This window comes from Melanerpes formicivorus, unplaced genomic scaffold (genome assembly GCF_026170545.1).
Source record: "Melanerpes formicivorus ecotype bairdi unplaced genomic scaffold, bMelFor1.0.p_v2 SCAF_1, whole genome shotgun sequence".
Lineage (NCBI taxonomy): Eukaryota > Metazoa > Chordata > Aves > Piciformes > Picidae > Melanerpes > Melanerpes formicivorus.
In genome coordinates, this window is record NW_027142353.1 from 31781395 (window position 1) to 31805198 (window position 23804).

General features: G+C 53.2%; 1 protein-coding gene across 1 annotated transcript; it reads left to right on the forward strand.

The window, feature by feature from the left end:
- Window positions 1-352: 352 nt before the first annotated feature.
- P2RY2 (purinergic receptor P2Y2) lies at window positions 353-23226 on the forward strand. Its single transcript, XM_068139202.1, has 2 exons — window positions 353-562; window positions 19266-23226. Exon 2 carries the CDS (start codon window positions 19269-19271, stop codon window positions 20343-20345), a length of 1077 nt encoding a protein of 358 aa, XP_067995303.1. The 5' UTR covers window positions 353-562; window positions 19266-19268; the 3' UTR covers window positions 20346-23226.
- The last annotated feature ends 578 nt before the right edge of the window (window positions 23227-23804 follow it).

A 23804-nucleotide genomic window follows, 5' to 3' on the forward strand; every position in this document is an offset into this window, starting at 1 on the left:
CCCAGCCCTGATCCCATTCATGATCCCAGCCCCTGCTCTGGGGGCTCCTGTCCCAGACCCTATTCCACCTCTGGTTTCTTTTCCTGGAGGGGCAAGGGGGGGCTCCTCTCCCATCCCTAACCCCAGCCCTATCCATGGTCCCATCCCCAGGCGAGCAAAGCGGGGGCAGTGGGGCTCCTGTCCCCATCCCAGCACCATTCCCAGCCCCGGCGGTGGTGTACGTCTGACCGACCCCAGACGCACTCCTGCCCCCACGCATGCTCCCATCCCGGGAGGAGGAACTCCTATCCCTATGCCTATCCCATCCCCGAGAGGGGCGGTTCCGGTGCCAGCCCCACTCCCAGCCCCGGGGAGGTCGGTCCCGCCCCGGTCCTGCGCCGGTCCTGTCCCGGTCCCCGCCCCGCTGCCCGCTCCACACGCGGCGGTGGCTGCCCGGGAACGGCGGCAGCGGGACCGGGACGGGACAAGGGCCGAGCCCCGGGCATGGAGCTGCCTCCTCCGCCTGCTTGAGCGCAGAAGGACGATCGCCAGCGGAGCCGCCCGGCGCGGAGCCACCAGCTCGGTGCGAACCAGCGGGGGGGAGACACCGGGGAGGGGGGGGGAAAGGGAGTGGGTGCGTGTCCTGCCCACGCAGGGCAGTGAGGAACAGACCCCGCGGGGTGCGGGGCTGCAAAGTTTGCGTGGGGTGGGAGTGGGGACGTGAGCGGGGGGGACACGTACATGGTTGGGAGTATGCGTACATGAGTGGGGGGGAACACGTACGTGGGTGGGGGGATACGTACATGAGTGGGGGGATATCTACATGAGCGAGAGGGGCAAGTACATGGGTGAGTGGGACACGTCCGTGCGTGGGGGGAATACGTACATGAGTGGGAGATTATGTACATGAGTGGCAGGACACATACATGAGTGGGGGGTACACAGACATGAGTGGGGAATAATGTACATGAGTGGGGGGACATGTATATGAGGGGGGGCACGTACTTGGGTGGGGGGATATGTACATGAGTGAGGGGGACAAGAGCATGGGTGAGGGGGACACGTACATGAGTGGGGGAACACATACCTGGGTGAGTGGAACACATATATGAGTGGGGGACATGTACATGGGTGGGGGGGACGTGTACATGAGTGGGGAACACATATATGAGTGAGGGGACACATATGTGGGTGGAGGGGATGTGCATCTGAGTGGGGGACACACACGGGGTGGGGGGGACACATATATGAGTGGGAGGGACTCATGTGAGTGGGGGGAGATGCACATGAGTGGGTGACACAGACATGGATTGGGGGACATGCACGTGGGGAGGGGGGACATGTGCATGGGTGAAGGGCACGTGTATATGGGTTGCGGACACGCACGCATGGGTAGGGGCCACTCAGGCACCCCCCTGCACCCTCACATACACGATGGTGGCACTCGCTGCTCGGTGGCTGCCGGGGTGGCAGATGGGTCCCCATGCCCCCAAAGCAGGCAGCGGGGTGCTGTGAGGACAAAGCTTAACCCCAGCTGTCCTCACTCTCCGCTAAAACTGCCCCCAAACTCCCACAGTGCCCCCAAAGCTGGGGTGGTTGGAGCAGTGCTGGGGGTGCCAAGAGGCTGGGATGGGCTGGTGCTGGTGTGAGTGGCTGGGACTGGGTGCTGGGGGAGGCTTTCTCTGCTCTTTTGGCTCCTTTTTTTTGCCTGAATTCTTGGATTGTTTCTGCTGTCATTCCAAATAATCCCCTATTGCTGCTCACTTTCTCCCTTCCCGGGGGAATTCTCTGGCTGTCTGTCAGGGATTTCCTGTACACACCTCTGGTAGAAACCAGGGAGCTGCCTCTCTCTGCTTGTACTCCAGCTTGGTGTTTTTCCACCTCTTTTGCATACGAGGACCCCTGTGTCATTGATTTGGGGGTGTTTTAACTTCCACTTGGGGGTGGGTGAAATTCTGGTTTGACTCCTAACCCCAAAGCCACCTTCTGCCCCTGGAGCTGGCCCCTGGGTGGACTTCACTGTGAGGAGCAGCTTCCAGGGGGGAAAAGATCTCATTTTTCTTGCTGCTTTGCTTTGCTTCTTGCTAAACCCATTTGGCAACCCTGTGCAGAGGGTGAGGAGCACCAAGCCCTGCCCAAACCCTGTTCCTGGAGGGACCACTAGCACTGGGAGGGGGGAAGGTTCCATTGAATCAGGGTTGGTGACTGATAAAATTAGGTCGTTTCATTATGATTGAGAGTGTGCCCTGAGTTCCTCTTCCTCATTTATACACTAAACAGAGGCAACTTTGCTCTTCAGCCTTGCTCTGAGAGGGGCTCAGGAGCTTCAGTATAAAACAGGGCACCCCCTAAACGTGCTGCTGAGCCCTGGAGGGTGGCCCCATCCCAGGTTTTTCCTGAGTTATAAATCCCTGAGGAGTATTTTTGACTGTCCTGGCAGCGGGTGGCTTTACCCTGTCTCTGCCTGATGTGATTTTTATCTCCAATTGTTGACACAAAGCCAAAGCCATGAATAGTTTGCTGGCAGCGGAGCGTGCTGCCGGCCACGCCGTCAGCCCTCCTCAACACTCAACATCTTCCCCCACCCCCCCCGCCTAAAACCCTTAGGGGGAACCAGCCCATGAAGCAAAGATCCTATTTGCTTCCATGGGATCTTCCTAGTGGAAGAGCAAAGTCCACCCCACATAGAATCACAGAATCAACCAGGTTGGAAAAGACCTCAGAGATCATCAAGACCAACCTGTCACCTCCTGACAACCAAACCATGGCTCCAAGTGCCACATCCAATGCCCTCTTGAACACCTCCAGGGATGGGGACTTGACCACCTCCCTGGGCAGCACATCCCAATGCCCAATCTCTCCTTCTGGGAAGAACTTTCTCCTCACCTCCAGCCTAAACCTCCCCTGGTGCAGCCTGAGACTGTGTCCTCTTGTTCTAGTGCTGGGTGCCTGGGAGAAGAGACCAACCCCCACCTGGCTACAACCTCCCTTCAGGGAGTTGCAGAGAGCAATAAGGTCTCCCCTGAGCCTTCTCTTCTCCAGGCTAAGCAACCCCAGCTCCCTCAGCCTCTTCTCACAGGGCTGTGTTCAAAACCGCTCCCCAGCTTCGTTGCCCTTCTCTGGACACCTTCCAGCATCTCAATGTCCTTCTTAACCTGAGGGGCCCAGAACTGGACACAGCACTCAGGCTGTGGACTAGCCAGTGCTGACTACAGGGCAGGATGACTTCCCTGCTCCTGCTGGCCACACTATTTCTGATGCAGGCCAGGATGCCATTGGCCTTCTTGGCCACCTGGGCACACTGCAGGCTCATGTTCAGCCTACTCTCAACCAGTACCCCCAGGTCCCTCTCTGCCTGGCTGCTCTCCAGCCACTCTGACCCCAGCCTGTAGCACTGCATGGGGTTGTTGTGGCCCAAGTGCAGAACCTGGCACTTGTTCAATGCCATCCTGTTGGACTCTGCCCATCTATCCAGCCTGTCAAGATCCCTCTGCAGAGCCCTCCTGCCTTCTAACAGATCGACACCAGCCCCCAACTTGGTGTCATCTGCAACCCCATGTTGGGGTTTGGCCCTTCTTTGGCTTTGCAGCAACTGCTGGTGCCATGGTTGAAGCTGATAATTTTGTTCTCCCCAGTTTGGGGATGCTGGTTATCTCCCAGAGTGTGTCTGGTTTTACTGGGAGGGTTGTGGTGTGGATGGGTGACTCCCTTGGTTGGGGCAGGATGCTGGTAGGGGCTCTGTGGTAATGTTTTTTCTTCCAGATAGGAGGCCGGCAGAGCGAAACAAAAAAGCAGATAAAAAGTTCTGCACCATGATGGAGCTCATAGAAGTAGGATAAATCCTATTTCATAGAAGATTTGGGTTGGAAGAGGCCTTAAAGATCACCTAGTTCCAATCCCCCTGCTAAAGCAGGGTCACCCATAGCAGCTTGTCCAGGATCACAGTGGCCAGGTGGGGTTGGAAGCTCTCCAGAGAAGGAGACTCCACAACCTCTGTTGGCAGCCTGCCCCAGGCCTCCAGCAGCCTCACAGGAACAAGTTCTGCACCATGAGGGTGGTGGAACACTGGAACAGGTTGCCCAGGGAGGTGGTTGAGGCCTCATCCCTGGAGATATTCAAGGTCAGGCTGGATAGGGCTCTCAGGATGTCCCTGCTGACTGCAGGGGGGTTGGACTGGATGACCTTTGGAGGTCCTTTCCAACCCAGACCATTCTATGATTCTAAGATTCTATGACCAGAAACTGGTCTTATGTTCTTCTCTTGGTCTAACCATTGCATTGTCCAATGTGCAGCAGAAAATTGAGGCCTTAACCAACCTGGGCTAGAGGGAAGTTTCCTTGCCTATGGCAGTGGGGTTGGAATTAGGTGATCTTTAAGGTCCCTTCCAACCCAAACCACTCTGTGAATCTATGATTGTGGAGGGCACCCCCAAAGTCAGATTTCTGGTATAAAACCCAGCACAAAGCTGCTTTCTATCTCCAGGAAGCCCAAAGGAGGTGAGCACCTCCCTTTCCCCCCGCAATAAGTAGAAACCAAGCTTTGGGGGCTCAAATGAAACTTGAGCCTGGAGCTCCATCCAGCCTGGCTTTGAGCACTTCCAGAGAAATGGTGAAGGATCCAACCATGCAAGTGTTCAGAGCCAGGTTGGATGAGGTTTTGAGCAACCTGGGCTAGTGGAAGGTGTCCCTGCTCGTGGTAGGTGGGTTGGAACTGAATGATCTTTAAAGTCCCTTCCAACCCAAAGCATTCCATGAATGAACCTCATGGGATGCTGCAACATCTCGGGGTGGGGGGAGGGGGAGCAGTGCCTGCAGCTGATGCAGGGGACAACCAAACAGTGACCATCACCTTTGCTGGAGCAGGAAGAGGAATATTGATGAAGGGATTAAATGCTGGCAAGGGTGATATTTGCTTCCTGAAGGATCCATCCCTGGAGATCTGCTGTGCTGGGAATCGAGTCAAGTTCCACCAAACAAAGCTTTAATTACGCAGAGGCAGCAGCCCTGATGGGTTTGATGCTTTTATCTAACTCACCCTAAAGCCACAGCTTTGGTAAATCCAGACAGACTTCCTATGGTGGGGACAAAAACAGGTTTGGGAAGCAGAGGCTTGAAGGGAGATTGATTCAGGGAGTTTCTTGGGAGGGAAGAGAAATCCCTGGGAAAAGCCATCTAGCTCAAAGCAAACCATTTTTATTTGCTCTACAGAGTCATAAAGTCCTTTTTCTGAGTCAGTCTGTCTTTAATCCACACTCCCTCTCCCCTTTTTAACCTGGGTCAAGTTATGGAAAACCCCTCTAGGGATCCCAAACTCCCCTGGTAAAATCCTTTTCAGAGAGAAAACTTCAACTCTGCTGTTCCTCAGCCTGGGAGCACAAAAGGAAACTGAGGCACAAGACCACTTTGGGGTAGTTTTGTTTCTGCCAGCTGGGGTGGAGCTGCTCAGCTCCCTCCAAAGTGCTTTTTTTTTTTTGGGGGGGGGGGGGGTGTGGAAAGAATGGAAATACAGGATCTTTGCAAACTTCTTTTGGGAGGAATGAGGATTTCTGGCTATTTGGGGGATGAAGGAAGGGGTAGGTGAAATCTGTGGGGGATAAAAGAGGAACACTGCCTGGGACTGTGAGCTAGGAGATAGAATCATAGAATTGTCAGGGTTGGAAGGGGCTTCAAGGATCAGCCAGTTCCAACCCCCCTGCCATGGGCAGGAACACCTCACACCACAGCAGGTTGCTCACAGCCACATCCAGCCTGAATCTCCCCACTTCTAGTTTTGCTCCACCCCCCCAGTTCTATCACTCTCTGACACCCTCAAAAGTCCCTCCCCAGCTTTCCTGTAGCCCCCTGCAGATCCTGGAAGGCCACAATTAGGTCTCCTCAGAGCCTTCACCTCTCCAGACTGCACAACCCCAACTCTCTCAGTCTGTCTCCATAGCAGAGCAGCTCCAGCCCTCTGCTCCTCCTCGTGGCCCTGCTCTGGACACCTTCCAGCACCTCCAGATCCTTCCTGGCACAGAGGCTCCAGAACTGGACACAGTGCTCCAGGTGTGGTCTCAGCAGAGTGGAGCAGAGGGGCAGAATCCCCTCCCTGGCCCTGCTGGCCACACTTCTCTTGCTGCAGCCCAGGCTGTGGTTGGCTCTCTGGGCTGCAAGTGCTCCCTGCTGGCTCCTGTTGAGCTTCTCCTCCCCCAGCACCCCCAAGGCCTTTTCTCCAGGGCTGCTCTCCAGCCAGTCCCTGCCCAGCCTGTATCAATAGGTAAAGACTCTTAAGCTACTAAAGGCTTCTTTTGGGGTATCTTGGAGATATCGCTGGAGACATTCAAAACCTGCCTGAACGTGCTCCTGTGTGACCTGCTCTTGGTGATCCTGTCTTGACAGTGGGGGGTTGGACTGGGTGATCTTTCAAGGTCCCTTCCACCCCCTAGCGTTCTGTGATTCTCTGCTATCTGGCCTTGGAATGGCTAGAGAGAAGTCCCAAGGAGAAATGTGAATTTGGGGACTAGGATGGCTGGGGAGGTCCTCAGCCCACACTGGTGGCCAAAGTCAGCTTGGAGGAGAAAGGTGCTGAAGGACACCAGGCCAGAACCCAGCCAGGTGGAAAGGAGAGACGAAAACCAAGCAGTTTGGCCAGGCTCAAATTTCATCCTGGTTCCCATCTCCACTTCACCCAACCAGGGAAGCTTGGTAGCATCCAATAGCTCTGCCTGTTTGCTTTGGCTGCTGAAGGGTTTCAACCACAGCCCCAGAGGGGAGAGGTAAACCCTGCCAGGCAGTGTGCTTCCCAGAGAGTAGTTCCTGGTCTGGGGACAGAGATTTTGATGAGTCTACTAAATGCCTCTCTCTGAGTGAGGGCAGGGAAAACAGCCACGTTGTCCTTTGGCTCTTGTTGCAGAGGAGTTGGTGGGGAAGATGTGGGAAGCTGATCTTGCTTTCAACCTCCGGCACAAACCAGTGGGAGCTGCGGTCACACCACCTTGGTTTGATTTCCCAGGACCTTGCAGCAGCACAACTGTGAGGTCCTGACAGTAAATGAATCCTTCTTAATTATTTGGGAAGGTTGATTCAGCCTCATCAACACCCCACCCCTCTCCCCAGCCCCCCCTTTCCCCTTCCCTGTGAAACAACTTCATGGCAGCTGTGATTCAGTTGTGATTTGTTTGCTTTCGTGGCTTGGGTTCTGCTGGCAGGTTCCCAAGCACAGAACACAGCTGGGTGGATGGTGACCTCTGGGATGGAACTAGGAATGCTGAGAAGTGGGGCAAAACCCTTGGACTAGTTGGATTAGATGATCTCTAGAGGTCCCTTGCAACCCCTATCCTTCTGTGACTAGGGGATTTAAGCTTTTTTTGCAGTGATTCAGTGTCCAATCCTTGGTCCCCCTGTACTGGCCCTGAGTGCTGCCCATGACCTGGGAGTCCTGGTGGACACCAAACTCTCCATGGGCCAGCAATGTGCCCTGGTGGCCAAGAAGGCCAATTGGATCCTGGGATCCTGCATTCAGCAGAGTGTGGCCAGCAGATCCAGGGAGGTTCTCCTCCCCCTCTACTCTGCCCTGCTAAGACCTCACCTGGAATATTGCATCCAGTTCTGGGCTCCCCAGTTCAGGAGGGACAGGGATCTGCTGGAGAGAGTCCAAGGGAGGGCTACCAGGATGCTGAAGGGACCTGGAGCACTGCCTGGTGAGGAGAGGCTGAGAGCCCTGGGGGTGGTTAGTCTGGAGAGGAGAAGACTGAGAAGGGATTGAATAAATGTTTATCAGTATCTGAGGGCTGGGGGTCAGGAGGGAGGGGACAGGCTCTGCTCAGCTGCACCCTGGGATAGGACAAGGGGCAATGGAAATGAACTCCAGCACAGGAGGTTCCACCTCAACATGAGGAGGAACTTCTTCACTGTGAGGGTCACAGAGCCCTGGAGCAGGCTGCCCAGGGAGGTTGTGGAGTCTCCTCCTCTGGAGACCTTCAAGCCCCATCTGGATGTGTTCCTGTGTGACCTGTGCTGGACTCTATGGCCCTGCTCTGGCAGGGGGGTTGGACTTGATGACCTTCTGAGGTCCCTTCCAACCCTTCCTAACATCCTGTGATTCTGTGATGACCTTCTCCAATGACAGCTCCCTCCTCCTCCATGTTGACTCATTTAAGTATCCCCTGCTCATCCATGGCAGATACTGTTACAGGAGCATTTGGGGATATTGACATCACAAGCACATGCCTGGTGGGGTATATAGTTGAGGACAGGTGGTTGATGGGGTTGCAACATTAATGTACCTGGGCTCTTCTCATCACACTGCTCTGCTCTTGTGCTGTCTTAGAATCATAGAATTGTCAGGGTTGGAAGGGGCTTCAAGGATCATCCAGTTCCAACCCCACACCTCACACCAGAGCAGGTTGCTCACAGCCACATCCAGCCTGGCCTTCAAAACCTCCAGGCATGAGGCTTCCACCACCTCCCTGGGCAACCTGTGCCAGGGTCTCACCACCCTCATGGGGAAGAATTTCTCCCTGACATCCAATCTCAATCTCCCCACTTCTAGTTTTGCTCCATTCCCCCCAGTCCTATTACTCCCTGATACCCTCAAAAGTCCCTCCCCAGCTTTCCTGTAGCCCCCTTCAGACACTGCAAGGCCACAAGAAGGTCACTTTGGAGCCTTCTCTTCTCCAGACTGCACAGCCCCAGCTCTCTCAGTCTGTCTCCATAGCAGAGCAGCTCCAGCCCTCTGCTCCTCCTCGTGGCCCTGCTCTGGACACCTTCCAGCACCTCCAGATCCTTCCTGGCACAGAGGCTCCAGAACTGGACACAGTGCCCCAGGTGTGGTCTCAGCAGAGTGGAGCAGAGGGGCAGAATCCCCTCCCTGGCCCTGCTGGCCACACTTCTCTTGCTGCAGCCCAGGATCTCTTAATCCACTGCAGCTCATGTTTTTTTTCCTTGGAAAAACAAACAAACAAACAAAACCAACCTGTGTCCCATGAGATGAACAGATCCAGAGCCATGCTGCAAAGAAAGAGCTGGTCCAGCAACAAGGTTTCATCCAAACCCAACATGTGGTCTTAGCACGGAAGAGACCTCAGGAGATCATTGAGTCCAACCCCCCTGCTACAGGATCTAGCGTGGGTCACCCAGGAACACATCCAGATGGGGCTTGAAAGTCTCCAGAGAAGGAGACTCCACAACCTCTCTGGGCAGCCTGTGCCAGCGCTCTGTGACCCTCCCAGTGAAGAAGTTCTTCCTCATGTTGAGGTGGAACCTCCTGTGCTGGAGTTTATATCCATTGCCCCTTGTCCTGTCCCAGGGTGCAACTGAGCAGAGCCTGTCCCCTCCCTCCTGACCCCCAGCCCTCAGATATTGATAAACAGTGATCGGATCCCCTCTCAGCCTTTCCTCACCAGGCAGTGCTCCAGTCCCTCAATCATCCTTGTAGCCCTCCCTTGGACTCTCTCCAGCAGATCCCTGTCCCTCCTGAACTGGGGAGCCCAGAACTGGATGCAGTATTCCAGGTGAGGTCTCAGCAGGGCAGAGTAGAGGGGGGAGGAGAACCTCCTTTAAAGCCCTGAACTGGACACAATATCATCCTGCTTGACATTACATGAGCCTGCAGTGTGCCCAGGTGGCCAAGAAGGCCAATGGCATCCTGGCCTGCATCAAGAATAGTGTGGCCAGCAAGAGCAGGGAGGTCATTGTGCCCCTGTACTCAGCACTGGTTAGGCCACACCTTGAGTATTGTGTCCAATTCTGGTCCCCTCAGTTTAAGAAGGACATTGAGACACTTGAATGTGTCCAGAGAAGGGCAACAAAGCTGGGGAGAGGCCTTGAGCACAGCCCTGTGAGGAGAGGCTGAGGGAGCTGGGGTTGCTTAGCCTGGAGAAGAGGAGGCTCAGAGGAGACCTTATTGCTGCCTACAACTCCCTGAAGGGAGGTTGTAGCCAGGTGGGGGTTGGTCTCTTCTCCCAGGCAAGCAGCACCAGAACAAGAGGACACAGTCTCAAGCTGTGCCAGGTGGGGTTTAGGCTGGAGGTGAGGAGAAAGTTCTTCACTGAGAGAGTTGTTAGCTGGTGGGATGTGCTGCCCAGGGAGGTGATGGAGTCACCATCCCTGGAGGTGTTCAAGAGGGGACTGGACATGGCACTTGGAGCCATGGTCCAGTCATGAGGTCTGTAGTGACAGGTTGTACTCTGTGGTCTTTGAAGTCTTTTCCAACCTTAGTGATTCTATGATTCTATCCTCATGCATCGCTGTTGCCTTCTTTCTCCCCTGCCATTGAACTAGGGGCTGGATGTGTCACCATCAGAGCTGGTGCTCGTGCCACCCATCCTGTAGGCAGAGGAAAAGGGCAGCTGCCAGCTTTTGTGCCTTCAGATGCCTTGAATGGTTGTGTCCCCTCTGGCGCTCTCTGCTGCGGATACAGCAGGACTGGGGGCGAAGGGATGGCCTGGAGCCACCACCCCGACAGACACAGCAGGGCTTGTCCTAGGGATTCTGGGAACAAGTAGGGGGGAGGAAAAGAAAAGAAAAAAGAAAGGCTTTGGCATTTCCAGAGGGAGAAAGAGGGAGACCACAACAGCAAGGACAAAGCTGCTTTGTGAGGCGACTTTTGTCTCCACGCTTGCCCCATCCAAGCCAGCCACAGAGCTCTGCTTTGCTTCTTGTCCTGAATCACAGAATCATAGAATGGTTTGGGTTGGAAGGGACCTCCAAAGGTCATCTAGTCCAAGCCCCCCTGCAGTCAGCAGGGTTCCTCCTGAAGTTTAAATGGAACCTTCTATGGTCAAGTTTGTGCCTATTACCCATTGCCCTTTCACTGGGCACCACTGGAAACAGACTGGTCCCATCCTCCTGCCAGCCTTCTTTAGGTATCTCTAAGCATTGAGGAGGTCCCCACTCAGTTTCCCCTTGGCTAAACATCTCCAATTCCCTCAGCCTTTCCTCATCAGAGATGTTCCAGGCCCCTTGGCATTTTTGTAGCCCTTTACTGCACTCTCTCCAACCAGTTCCTGTCCTTCTTGAATTGGGAAGCCCGGAACTGGACCCAGCACTCCAGATGTGGCCTCACCAGGGCAGAGTAGAGAGGGAAGAGAACCTCCTTCTACCTGCTGCTGGCCACATGAAGATGGAAATGTGCAGCTGAGCACATCCATGGCCACAGCATGGCCTTGGGCAACCCAGGAAATACTTCTTTACTGAAAAGGTTCTCAGAAGTAGGCCCAGGGCAGTGGTGGAGCCACCATCCCCAGGGGTGTTCAACGGAGTGTGAACCTGGTGCTTAGGGACATGGCTTAGTGTTGACCCTTCAGTGCTGGGTGGGGGGTTGGACTGGGTGATCCTTAAGTTGTCTTCCAAGCAGATCTGTTCTGTGATTCTGTGATCCTACCCTGACTGCTAGAAGAGATTCCCCACCTAGACTTATGGATGGGTTTCAAGTGCCTTGACCCTTGCGGTGTCTTCCAAGCAGATCTATTCTGTGATCCTACCCTGCATGCTAGAGGAAATTCCCCACCTAGGCTTATGGATGGGTTTCAAGTGCCTTGACAATGTGCTGCCCAGGGAGGTGGTGGAATCACCATCCCTGGAGGTGTTCAAGAGGAGATTGGATGGGGTGCTTGGTGCCATGGTCTAGTCATGGGGTCTGTGGTGACAGGTTGGACTTGATGATCCTCGAGGTCTCTTCCAACCTTGGCGATACTGTGATACTGGTGACCTTTGAGGTCTCTTCCAAGCAGATAGATTCTATGATCCTGTGATCCTCCCCTGCATGCTGGAGGAGATTCCCTACCTTGGCTTACAGATGGGTTTTGAATGCCTTGTTGGGTTATGGATGGGTTTCAAGTGCCTTGACCTTTGAGGTCTCTTCCAAGCAGATAGATTCTGTGATCCTACCCTGCATGCTAGAGGAGATTCACAACCTTGGCTTACAGATGGCTTTTGAATGCCTTGTTGACTTATGGATGGGTTTCAAATGCCTTGACCCTTGAGGTGTCTTCCAAGCAGATGTATTCTGTGAGCCATCGTGCATGCTAGAGGAGATTCACAACCTTGGCTTACAGATGGCTTTTGAATGCCTCCCTGGGTTTTCTTTCTGGGGTTGCAGGAGCCTGGGGGAAGGTGGGTTGGAAGATGGAGTGAACTTGCCCCCCCCATTGGTGCTTCAGAAGTGGGGCAGAGGTCATGCAGATGGGAAGCCATGGGGAAACCACATGCAAGGCTGGAGTCTCTGGAACTCTCTAGCCCTTCCCTGCACCTTTTAGGGCATCTTATGTGGCTTCTCTTGCTCATGGTGGCCTGCCCAAACCATTTCATCATCTGCCAGGCCTGTGGGTAACCTCTGTCTTGTTGGCTGCAGATCTGCAGAGCTCAGAGGAAAGGAAGAAATTAGGGAGAAGAGCAGCTGGAAGGTGTTTTCCCATCTGCCTGAGCACTTTCACCTCTCTCCATAGACAGGGACAACCTCGTTGCTAAGGACTTGAGGGGAAGCAGGATGCAGGGGGAGGGGAGCAAAGCTGAACCAGGGTGGAGGAGAAGCAAAACCCTGGGGTGAGGAAAGAGCAAGAGCTGTCCTAGTTCCTCAGAGTGGTTCCCAAAGTTCTGTTTGGCTCTTATTTTTTGCAGAGGTTGCAGATCAGGCAGGCTGTGAACGTGCCTGTGGTTTCTGCCTATGTTCTTGTGAAGTTGGAGCCTCACCCAGCACTGCCTCTGGTCTGCTCCAAGGGGGGAAGAAAGCATTAAAAACTGTGGGGAACATCATCAGGGAGGTTGCTTATTCCTGTCCCTGGAGCAAGGACTGGAGTTATCCCCATAGGATGGGCTGGAGGCATCACTTCACCCCTGCTCCATCCCTGGGAGGAAAGGAGGTTGTAGCAAAGTGGGGGTTGGTTGCCTCTACCTAGTAACAAGGGATAGGGCAAGAGGAAGTGGCCTTAAGTTGCACCAGGGGAGGTTTAAGTTGGAGGTTAGAAGAAACTTCTTCACTGGAAAGGTTTAGGTTGGACATGAGGAGAAAATTCTTCACTGAAAGGATTCTCAAAGGCTGGCACAGGCTGCCCAGGGAGGTGGTTGAATCCCCGTGCATGGAGGTGTGGAAGAGAGGCAGAGATGTGGTGCTGAGGGCCATGGTTTAGCACCGGACTAGGTAGAGTTGGAGAATGGTTGGAGTGGATGACCTTAAAGGTCATCTCCAACCCAAATGATCCTGTGACTCCGCAAAGAGGCTTTTTAATGCCATAGTGTTTCACTTTGGTAAGAGATCATCCAGGCTGGCAGCGTCTAGGAGACCCTCATTGTCTCCTTTGCAGGATCTGAATTTGGAGGGAAGTGCAGGATAGCTCTGGGTCCAAACAAGCATTGTTTGAAAGAAAGAGCATGCCCAGGCCAGCTCACAGCATCATAGAGTGGCTTAGGTTGGAAGGGACCTCAGAGATCATCTCCTCCAACACCCCTGCCATGGACAGGGACACCTCTCAACTAGACTCAGCTGCTCAAGGCCTCATCTAACCTGGCCTTCAACACCCCCAGGCAGGAGGCAGCCACAGCCTCCCTGGGCAGCCTGTTCCAGTCTCACCACCCTCCTGCTGAAGAACTTCTTCCTCAGCTCCAGCCTGACCCTGCTCTGCCTCAGCTTCAAACCATTCCCCCTTGGCCTGGCTCCAGACACCCTTAGCAAAAGTCCCTCTGCAGCCTTCCTGCAGGATCCCTTCAGCTATTGCAAGGCAGCTCTGAGGTCCCCCTGGAGCCTTCTCTTCTCCAGACTGAACAGCCCCAGCTCCCTCAGCCTGGCCTCAGAGCAGAGCTGCTGCAGCCCTTGGATCATCTTTGTGGCCTCCTCTGGACTCCCTCCAGCAGCTCTGTGTGCATGGTGGCACCAGATTAGAGCTGCACCATTTAGCTGAATTTTGGGCTGGTATTGCTCTTTTTCACCTAAAACCAGGGTGCAATTTGGCTCCACCTCACCTAATCGTTCTAAGGGCATCTTTACTCCAACCTATGCTCCTGCAGGAGCTCCTGCACTGGATTTATCTCCTTGTGACCCCAATCTATGCTCCTGCAGGAGCTTCTGCACTGGATTTACCTCCTTGTGACCCCAATCTATGCTCCTGCAGGAGCTCCTGCACTGGATTTATCTCCTTGTGACCCCAATCTATGCTCCTGCAGGAGCTCCTGCACTGGATTTATCTCCTTGTGACCCCAATCTATGCTCCTGTAGGAGCTCCTGCACTGGATTTACCTCCTTGTGACCCCATTTCCTTGGGCTTCCCATACCAGGGCAGAGCAGGGAGACCAAAGGGGCTGGATTTAGGGGAAGGCAGGGAAATGCATCTTAATTTGCCTGCTGGCTGCTGGGCTTGCAGGGTGATCAGGTGTCAGCTGGGTCCTGGTCTGTCTCCAGCACACAAAAAGGCCCTTGTCCCTCCTGACACAGACTCTGTGTGCCTGCAGAGACTCTTTTGAGTCCATTTCTCTCATCTCAACTGGTTGTTCCCACAATAAATGCAAATTTGCACAAGCAAGGGTAGAGTTTCTGCTGGTGTTGGTGGTGCTGCTGGAGGAGCAGATCTCAAAGGCAGGGAGGAGGATCAGTGAGATCAGCACCATGCTGAACTCAGAAGTCCATCAGCAGCAGCATCAGACTGGAGATTAGGAAGAAATTTGTGGCAGTGAGGGTGGTCAGACACTGGAACAGGTTACCCAGGGAGGTTGTGGGTGGGCTCCTTTCTGGGGGCGTTCAAGGCCAGGATTGATAAGGCCTTGAGGAACCTGGTCCAGCTTTGAGCAACCTGTCAAGTGGAAGATGGCCCTGCCTGTGTCAGGAGGGTTGATCTTTAAGGTCCATTTCAACCCGTCCTGTGAGTCTATGTGACCATCAACCCAGGCAGAGCCTCTGTGGGGGAGAGCATGGTCACAGAATCAGAGAATCAAAGAATGTTAGAGGTTGGAAGGGACCTTCAGAGATCATCAGGTCCAACCCCCCTGCCACAGCAGCATCACCCAGGGTAGTCTGCACAGGAAGGCATCCAGGTGGCTTTGGAAAGTCTCCAGACAAGGACACTCCACAACCTCCATGGGCAGCCTGCTCCAGGGCTCTGGCACCCTCACACCAAAGAATTTTCTCCTCATGTTGAGCTGAAACCTTCTGTGTTCAAGTTTGTATCCATTGCTCCTTGGCTTATTGCTGTGCAGCACCCAAAAGAGCTTGGCCCCCTCCACTTGACAGCCACCCCTCAGAGACTGAGAGACCTTGATCAGATCCCCTCTCAGCCTTCTCTTCTCCACACTAAATAGCCCCAGGGCTCTCAGTCTCTCTTCACAGGGCAGATGCTCAAGTCCCCTAAGCATCCTCCTGGCTCTCCCTTGGACTCTCTCCAGCAGGTCTCTGTCCCTCTTGATCTGGGGAGCCCAGAACTGGACACAGGATTGCAGCTGTGGCCTCAGCAGGGCAGAGCAGAGGGGCAGAAGAACCTCCCTGGCCCTGCTGGCCACACTTCTCTTGCTGCACCCCAGGATGCCATTGGCTCTCTTGGCCACCAGGGCACATTCAGTATCACTAAGGTTGGAAGAGACCTCAAAGATCATCACCTGTCACCACAGACCTCATGACTAGAGTAGGGAGGACACTACTGCCTACTGCAGGCTTGAACTCACAACCTTCCCATTAAGGGTCTTATGCGCTACCAACTGAGCCACTGGGTTTGCATTGCTATCCCATGCAGAACTTGCTGCCCACCAGCTCTCCAAGGTCTTTCTCTGTGGAGCTCCCTTAGGCACAGTTTGATCACAGGAGCCTCCAGATGCTGTGATGATGTTTCCTCTACCAGAAGGAGCTGAGGACCTCTGAAACCAGGGCTCTGCTGGTCACAGAGATGCTGGCTGAAGAGCACCAGTCCCTTTTCTTGTCCTTTCTGCCAGGGGTTTAGTAGGAGCCACCCCTTATAATGCTCACCTGAGTCACTTCTCATGGCTGGTGGAACACACAACAGAGCATCTTTCTCCTCTAGTGCAGGAGAGCACATGTCTGTGTGAACCTGGTGGAAAGGGTGGATTGAGACCCTGAACCTGGCTGCAGAAGACCTGAGCTGAACTCCCAAGTGTGGCCTGGGGTTTGTTACATAGAATTACATAGAATTACATAGAATAAACCAGGTTGGAAGAGACCTTCAAGATCATCACGTCCAACCTATCATCCAACACCACCTAATCAACTAACCCATGGCACCAAGCACCCCATCAAGTCTCCTCCTGAACACCTCCAGTGATGGTGACTCCACCACCTCCCCAGGCAGCCCATTCCAATGGGCAATCACTCTCTCTGTGTAGAACTTCTTCCTAACATCCAACCTAAACCTCCCCTGGCACAGCCTGAGACTGTGTCCTCTTGTTCTGGTGCTGGGTGCCTGGGAGAAGAGACCAACCTCTGCCTGTCTACAACCTCCCTTTAGGTAGTTGTAGAGAGCAATGAGGTCACCCCTGAGTCTCCTCTTCTCCAGGCTGAGCAACCCCAGCTCCCTCAGCCTCTCCTCACAGGGCTGTGTTCCAAGCCCCTCATCAACTTTGTTGCTCTTCTCTGTAATCGTTCCAGCAAGTCAACCTCCTTCCTAAACTGAGGGGCCCAGAACTGGACACAGTACTCGAGGTGTGGCCTAACCAGTGCAGTGTACAGGGGCAGAATGACCTCCCTGCTCCTGCTGGCCACACTGTTCCTGATGCAGGCCAGGATGCCATTGGCCCTCTTGGCTGCCTGGGCACACTGCAGGCTCATGTTCAGCCTACCATCAACCAGCACCCCCAGGTCCCTCTCTGCCTGGCTGCTCTCCAGCCACTCTGACCCCAGCCTGTAGCACTGCATGGGGTTGTTGTGGCCAATGTGCAGCACCTGGCACTTGGATGTGTTCAATCTCATGCCGTTGGACTCTGCCCATCTGTCCAGCCTGTCGAGGTCCCTCTGCAGAGCCTCTCTACCCTCCAGCAGATCAACTCCTGCCCCCAGCTTGGTGTTGTCAGCAAATTTACTGATGATGGACTCAATGCCCTCATCCAGATCATCAATAAAGATGTTAAAGAGCACAGGGCCCAGCACTGATCCTTGGGGCACACCACTAGTGACTAGTGACTTTCAAGCAGCTGGATTCCTCCTCTCTGCTCCAGATGCAAAATGAGGATAAATCAAACCTCCCTTTATCTGCTTGACCAGGAATCCTTTGTGTTAGGAACCCCCTCAGTTGTGCCAACACCCAGATCAATGAGGCCATGCCCTTTGTGGCTATGCAGTGTATTGGCAGGAGGCACACACTGCCACCTCTTGGGGCATTGTCACCTGTACTGAGATGGAATTGCCTGCCAGACTGGGTGATGTTTTAAGTTCCCTTCCAACCCCTAAGACTCTGTGACTCTCTGAATCTAGAAACAATGCCAGCATGGACCCTGCAACTTGCCACAGCCTTGGGCCACTGAGGTTTTCGCACCCAACCCACCTCTCCCAGCTCTAATGTGCTGCCCAGGGAGGTGGTGGAGTCACCATGCCTGGAGGTGTTCAACACAGGATTGGATGTGGCACTTGGAGCCATGGTTTAGTTGTCAGGAGGTTTTAGGGGTTAGGTAATAGCTTGGACTTGATGATCTCTGAGGTCTTTTCCAACCTGGTTGATTCTGTGACTCTATGATTCCGTGATTCTATGATTCTATAATTCTGTGATTCTGTGATTCCAGGATTCTATGATTTCAGGATTCTATGGTTCCATGACTTTATGATTCCATGATTCTATGATTTTACAATTCTATGATTCTGTTATTCCAGGATTCTATGATTCCAGGGTTCCAGGATTCGATGATTCCAGGGTTCTATAACTCTGTGTTTCTATGATTCCATGATTCAATGATTCCTTGATTCCATGACTCTGTGATTCCATGATTCTATCGTTCTGTGATTCCTTGATGCCATGATTCAATGATTCCATGAGTCTATGATTCCCTGATGCCATGATTCCATGGATCTATGATTCCATGATTCCCTGATGCCACGATTCAGTGATTCCATGAGTCTATGATTCCCTGATGCCATGATTCCATGGATCTATGATTCCCTAATGCCATGATTCCATGACTCTATGACTCTATGTTTCCATGATTCTATGATTCCCTGATGCCATGATTCCATGACTCTATGATTCCATGATTGTATGGTTCTATGATTCCCTGATGCCATGATTCCATGACTCTATGATTCCGTGATTCTATGATTGTATGATTCCCTGATGCCATGATTCCATGACTATGATTCCAGGATTCTATGATTCTATGATTCCCTGATGCCATGATTCCATGACTCTATGACTCAATGATTCCATGGTTCTATGGTTCTATGATTCCCTGATGCCATGATTCCATGACTCTATGATTCCATGATTCCATGACTCTATGATTCCATGATTGTATGGTTCTGTGATTCCTTGATGCCATGATTCCATGACTCTATGATTCCATGATTCCATGACTCTATGATTCCATGATCGTATGGTTCTATGATTCCTTGATGCCATGATTCCATGACTCTATGATTCCATGATTCCATGACTCTATGATTCCATGATCGTATGGTTCTATGATTCCCTGATACCATGATTCCATGACTCTATGATTCCACGATTCTATGGTTCTATGATTCCCTGATGCCATGATTCCATGACTATGACTCTATGATTCCATGATTGTATGGTTCTATGATTCCCTGATGCCATGATTCCATGACTCTATGATTCCATGATTCCATGACTCTATGATTCCTTGATTGTATGGTTCTATGATTCCCTGATGCCATGATTCCATGACTCTATGATTCCATGATTCCATGACTCTATGATTCCATGATTGTATGGTTCTATGATTCCCTGATACCATGATTCCATGACTCTATGATTCCATGATTGTATGGTTCTATGATTCCTTGATGCCATGATTCCATGACTCTATGATTCCATGATTCCATGGTTCTATGATTCCATGATTGTATGGTTCTATGATTCCCTGATACCATGATTCCATGACTCTATGATTCCATGATTGTATGGTTCTATGATTCCTTGATGCCATGATTCCATGACTCTATGATTCCATGATTCCATGGTTCTATGATTCCATGATTGTATGGTTCTATGATTCCATGATTGTATGGTTCTATGATTCCCTGATACCATGATTCCATGACTCTATGATTCCACGATTCTATGGTTCTATGATTCCCTGATGCCATGATTCCATGACTCTATGACTCTATGATTCCAAGTCCTTACAGCCTCTTTCTTTTCCTCCCCCAAGGCGATGGCCAACCTGACAATTCCTCCATCCTGGCTGCAAGCCACCAACAGCTCCTTGGAGCCCGGCGGAGCGGAGGACACCGCCTACAAGTGCACGTTTGAGGAGGACTTCAAGTACGTCCTGCTGCCCGTCTCCTACGGCATCGTCTGCGTGGTGGGGCTCTGCCTCAACCTGCTGGCCCTCTATGCCTTCCTCTTCAGGCTGAAGACCTGGAACGCCTCCACCACCTACATGTTCAACCTGGCCATCTCCGACACCCTCTACGTAGTCTCCTTGCCCCTCCTGGTGTACTACTACGCTGTGGGGGACAACTGGCCCTTCAGCGTGGCCTTGTGCAAGGTGGTCCGCTTCCTCTTCTACACCAACCTCTACTGCAGCATCCTCTTCCTCCTCTGCATCAGCGTTCACCGCTGCCTGGGCATCTGCTTCCCCCTCAAGTCCCTGCAGTGGGGGCAGGTGCGCTACGCCCGCCGGGTGTCGGCGGCCGTCTGGGCGGTGACGGTGGCCTGCCAGTCCCCCGTGCTCTTCTTCGTCACCACCAGCCTCAGGAGGGGCACCACCACCTGCCACGACACCTCCAGCAAGGAGCTCTTCGGCCAGTTCGTGGTTTACAGCTCGGTGATGCTGGTGCTGCTCTTCTGCATCCCCTTCCTGCTCATCATCATCTGCTACTGCCTGATGGCCAGGAGGCTGCTGCAGCCCACCCGGGGAATCTCTCGCCTCTCCCGCTCCAAGAAGAAGTCAGTCAAGATGATCATCATCGTCCTGGTGGTCTTCATCGTCTGCTTCCTGCCCTTCCACGTCACTCGCACCCTGTATTACTCCTTCAGGAGCTGGGACTTGAGCTGCCAGACCCTCAACGCCATCAACTTAGCCTACAAGGTGACTCGGCCCTTGGCCAGCACCAACAGCTGCTTGGATCCCATCCTCTACTTCCTGGCAGGGCAACGCTTTATGAAGTTCAGAGGCAACAAAATGCTCTGGAAGCCTCAGAACGAGGTGGCTTTGGGGGTGGTGCCCAACAGCCACCTGGCAAGCAGCAACACCACGGGCACCTTGTCCAAGGAAGTGAAGTCCTAACTCTGCCCCCCACCTCCACCATGGAAGGGCTTGCCTCCCAGGTGGGAAGGGAGGTCAGGAAGCTTCAGAACCTGAGGGGTTGTTGGTGTTTGGGGTGCCTTGGGTGGCACCCACTTGAGCATGGGCCACGTTGAACCTGCTCCTCTGCTTGTCACCAGGACAGTGCCACTGTGGTTGCACACGCAACCCCCGGCTCTCTGCCTCTTCATCCAAGGCTGCTCAAGGCTGAATGGCATCTTCCTAGCAGTGAAGCTGGATGACCTCTCTCAGTGTGGCCAAAGCTGCTAAAAAACCCCAGCCAAACAACCCCAAGCAATCATAGATAGGATCATAGAATTGTTAGGGTGGAAGGGACCTCAAGGATCATCTAGTTCCAACCCCCCCCCTGCCATGGGCAGGGACACCTCACACTAGATCATACCCTGAATGTCTGAGGTCATTTCCTAAAGCAGAAATGTTGTGTGCAAAAGGTCCTCCTAAAGAAGCCCATCTGCCTTGCTCCAGATTCCCTGGCATGGGGTCTCTCTGCACCTTGGCAAGGGACAAAAGGCTTTTGGTGGATGAGGAGAGTCAGCTGTGGTCCTGCTGAGCACCAGGTCGATGAGAAGGTCAAGAGCAAACACCACCTGCTGTGGGAAAAGGTCTCCCACAGCTTTGCAGCCCTGCAGAAGTCTTCTCCCAGCTTGCTTCCAGCCCTGGCATCTGCTGGCAGAGCCATAAGGGGGCTTTTAGCCCTTGTCCAAGGGCTGGCTTCCCATTGGAATGGGTGCTGGTGGATCCTTCTGTCCCACTGGAGCATTATACTGGTACCATCCCACTGAAGTATCCTGGTACCAGCCCACTGGATTCTACTGGCACCATTCCTCCCCTCCCCCCATACTGAGTTTACTGCCACCCCCCCCCTAGAGTTTACTGGTCCCATCAAGCAGGTTCCCCTGTAGCTTTCTCTAGTGGGGCAAACACCTTCCAAAAGCCCCTTTAGTGCTTCCCAGTCACCCCTGGAGAGCTTTTAGGAACTGCTGACTACAGCCACCATCTCTCCATCTCCAGCTCATGAAAATTTGGGGTGAGCTCCTCCTCTCTTGGTTTTTAACCCCCCTCAGCAGTGACTCATGTTTCCAAGAAGAAGTGAAGGCCATTGCTCATCCCCTTGGCTGAGTGCTGCCACCTCCTCCTTGCTGCTCAGAGGGGTCAGACCCCTGGGACCTTCAGCAGCTTGCTGTGACCCAAAAATGTTGCCCAGATGTTGCTGTTGCAATCCCAGCCATCACATCCCTTAGAAGCACAGAATCATTTTTGATTGGAAGAGACCTTGATGATCATCAAGCCCAGCTCTTAACCCAGCACTGCCAGGTCACCACCAAACCATGGCCCTCAGCTCCACACCTCCAAAGCTTTTCAATCCCTCCAGGGGCAAGGACTTCACCACTTCCCTGGACAGCCTGTTCCAGGCCTTGGCAACTCTTCCAGACAGTGTGGACCTCCCCTGGGAAATCTGGTAACACTCAGCCCTGAGTTTAGGAGCTCTTAATAGATGTGGTGCTCAATCTAACCCCAGAACTGTCTGGATTTGGCCTTTCATCCCTCATCAGGCAGGACAGGTCAGAGTGAGCTGAAGAAGATGCCCACAGAACACTTCATCAGAAGGTCCATCTGCTCTTTCTCTCTGTAATTGGTGACTTAGAGAGCCAAGAGCCCAGGGCTGTGGTTTGCTATGCCACAGGGATGATGATTCCTTACCCTAGAGATGAAAATTGCTTCTGCTGCAGCTCTGGATGGGTCCTGGTTTGAAATGCAGCTCTGGGTCTCTTTTAGGACAAGGCAAACTCCTTGGATCCTGGGCCAGATCAGTTCCTCAGCCCTCTGCTTGGTTTCTCCCACCTTATGAAATGGCCTGGAGGAGGTGAAGACAAGTCTCAATGTAACCAGCTGAGTTTGGTCAAGGTTGACTTGGACCATTCAGAGTTAACTGGGAGGTTCCTGTGGTCCCAGCTTGGGGGAGCTGTGGTCTCATGGATGGCTCTTGGCCTCGACCAAGAAGGTCACAACCACAGCAGGTTGTGGAAGGGACTATCAGAACTCTGAGCAGCATCAGCAAAGCAAAACAGGACATTGGCAGGGTGGTTCAAGATATCCTTGAGTGAACTTTGAGGGGAGGGTTGGGTTAGGAGAGGACTTGCACCACACCAGCACCTTTGTTTCCCCTTTATTTTTCCTTTGTGCCTCTGAAGGGAGCTTGGCTCTCTCAGGAGGGTCGTGGCAGAGGCACCAGGGCAGGACAAATAACCTCAGAGAAATGAACCCAACCGAAGTACTGAGCTGGTACAAACCTTACTCCAGGCCAGGTCTTGCCTGCTTTCCAACCCCTGCCAAAAGGCATCAGCCACACCACCTTACGTGCTCTGAATAATTCAGCAGAGCCCTGGAGCAGGCTGCCCAGAGAGGTTGTGGAGTCTCCTTCTCTGGAGACTTCCAAGCCCCATCTGGATGTGTTCCTGTGAGACCTGTGCTGGGTTCTGTGGTCCTGCTCAGGCAGGGGGGGTTGGACTGGAAGGACTAGAGGGCCTTTCTGACCCCTAACACCTTGTGCCCAGCAACATGCTCAAAGTGCAGCTCCTCTGATCCACCTTTCTCCAAGCTGGCTTCAACCTACCCCACCCACCCCCTGAGGAACCCTTTGACCAGTCCCAGCCAAGGAGTTGTGGATGCAGAGTGGTTGGAAATGTCTGTGTAGGGAATGTTTATTTTTGTTTGGAAAAGCACTAACTTATACTAAGAACAACCCAGAAGCAACCCCAACAAGTGGGGGGTGTGACAATGACATTTTTATTTTTGTAACTTCCTCAGATGTCTTTAGTCTATAAATTGATTTGTACTGTGAGCAATCTGCTGCTGTCTCCTCTTGGGGGGGGGGAGGGGGTCAAGAAGAAAGGATGCTGGGAGGTAGAAACTGGGTGGTTCAATGCCATAGACACATTTCAAGCTCCACATGCAAGTTCCTGAGGATACAAAACTGGGTGGTGCAGTGTTGGCTGACACCTGTCAGGCTGTGCTGCCATCCAACCAGAGCTGGACAGGCTGAGAGCTGGGTGCAGGCAAACCTCATGGAGTTCAATAAGGACAAGGGCAGGGTTCTGCACCTGGGGAGGAATAACAGCAGGCACCAGGACAGGTTAGAGGCTGCCCTGCTGGAAAGCAGCTCCACAGAGAAAGACCTTGGAGTGCTGGGGGGCAGCAAGTTCTGCAGGGGACAGCAATGTGCCCTGGTGGCCAAGAGAGCCAATGGCATCCTGGGGTGCAGGAAGGGAAGTGTGGCCAGCAGGGCCAGGGAGGTTCTTCAAGATGCTCACCATCCTCTGGTATGGGACAGAAGCATCTCGTGGTCCCCTTGTACCATGGGACAAAGCTCCACTTTGGATTCTCTTGTAAAGAACTTTCTGGCTCTTAGAGTTGCCAGAA

Coding starts and splice junctions, on each gene's coding strand:
- P2RY2 (XM_068139202.1), top strand. CDS start 19,269: ATGGCCAACCTGACAATTCCTCCATCCTGGCTGCAAGCCACCAACAGC.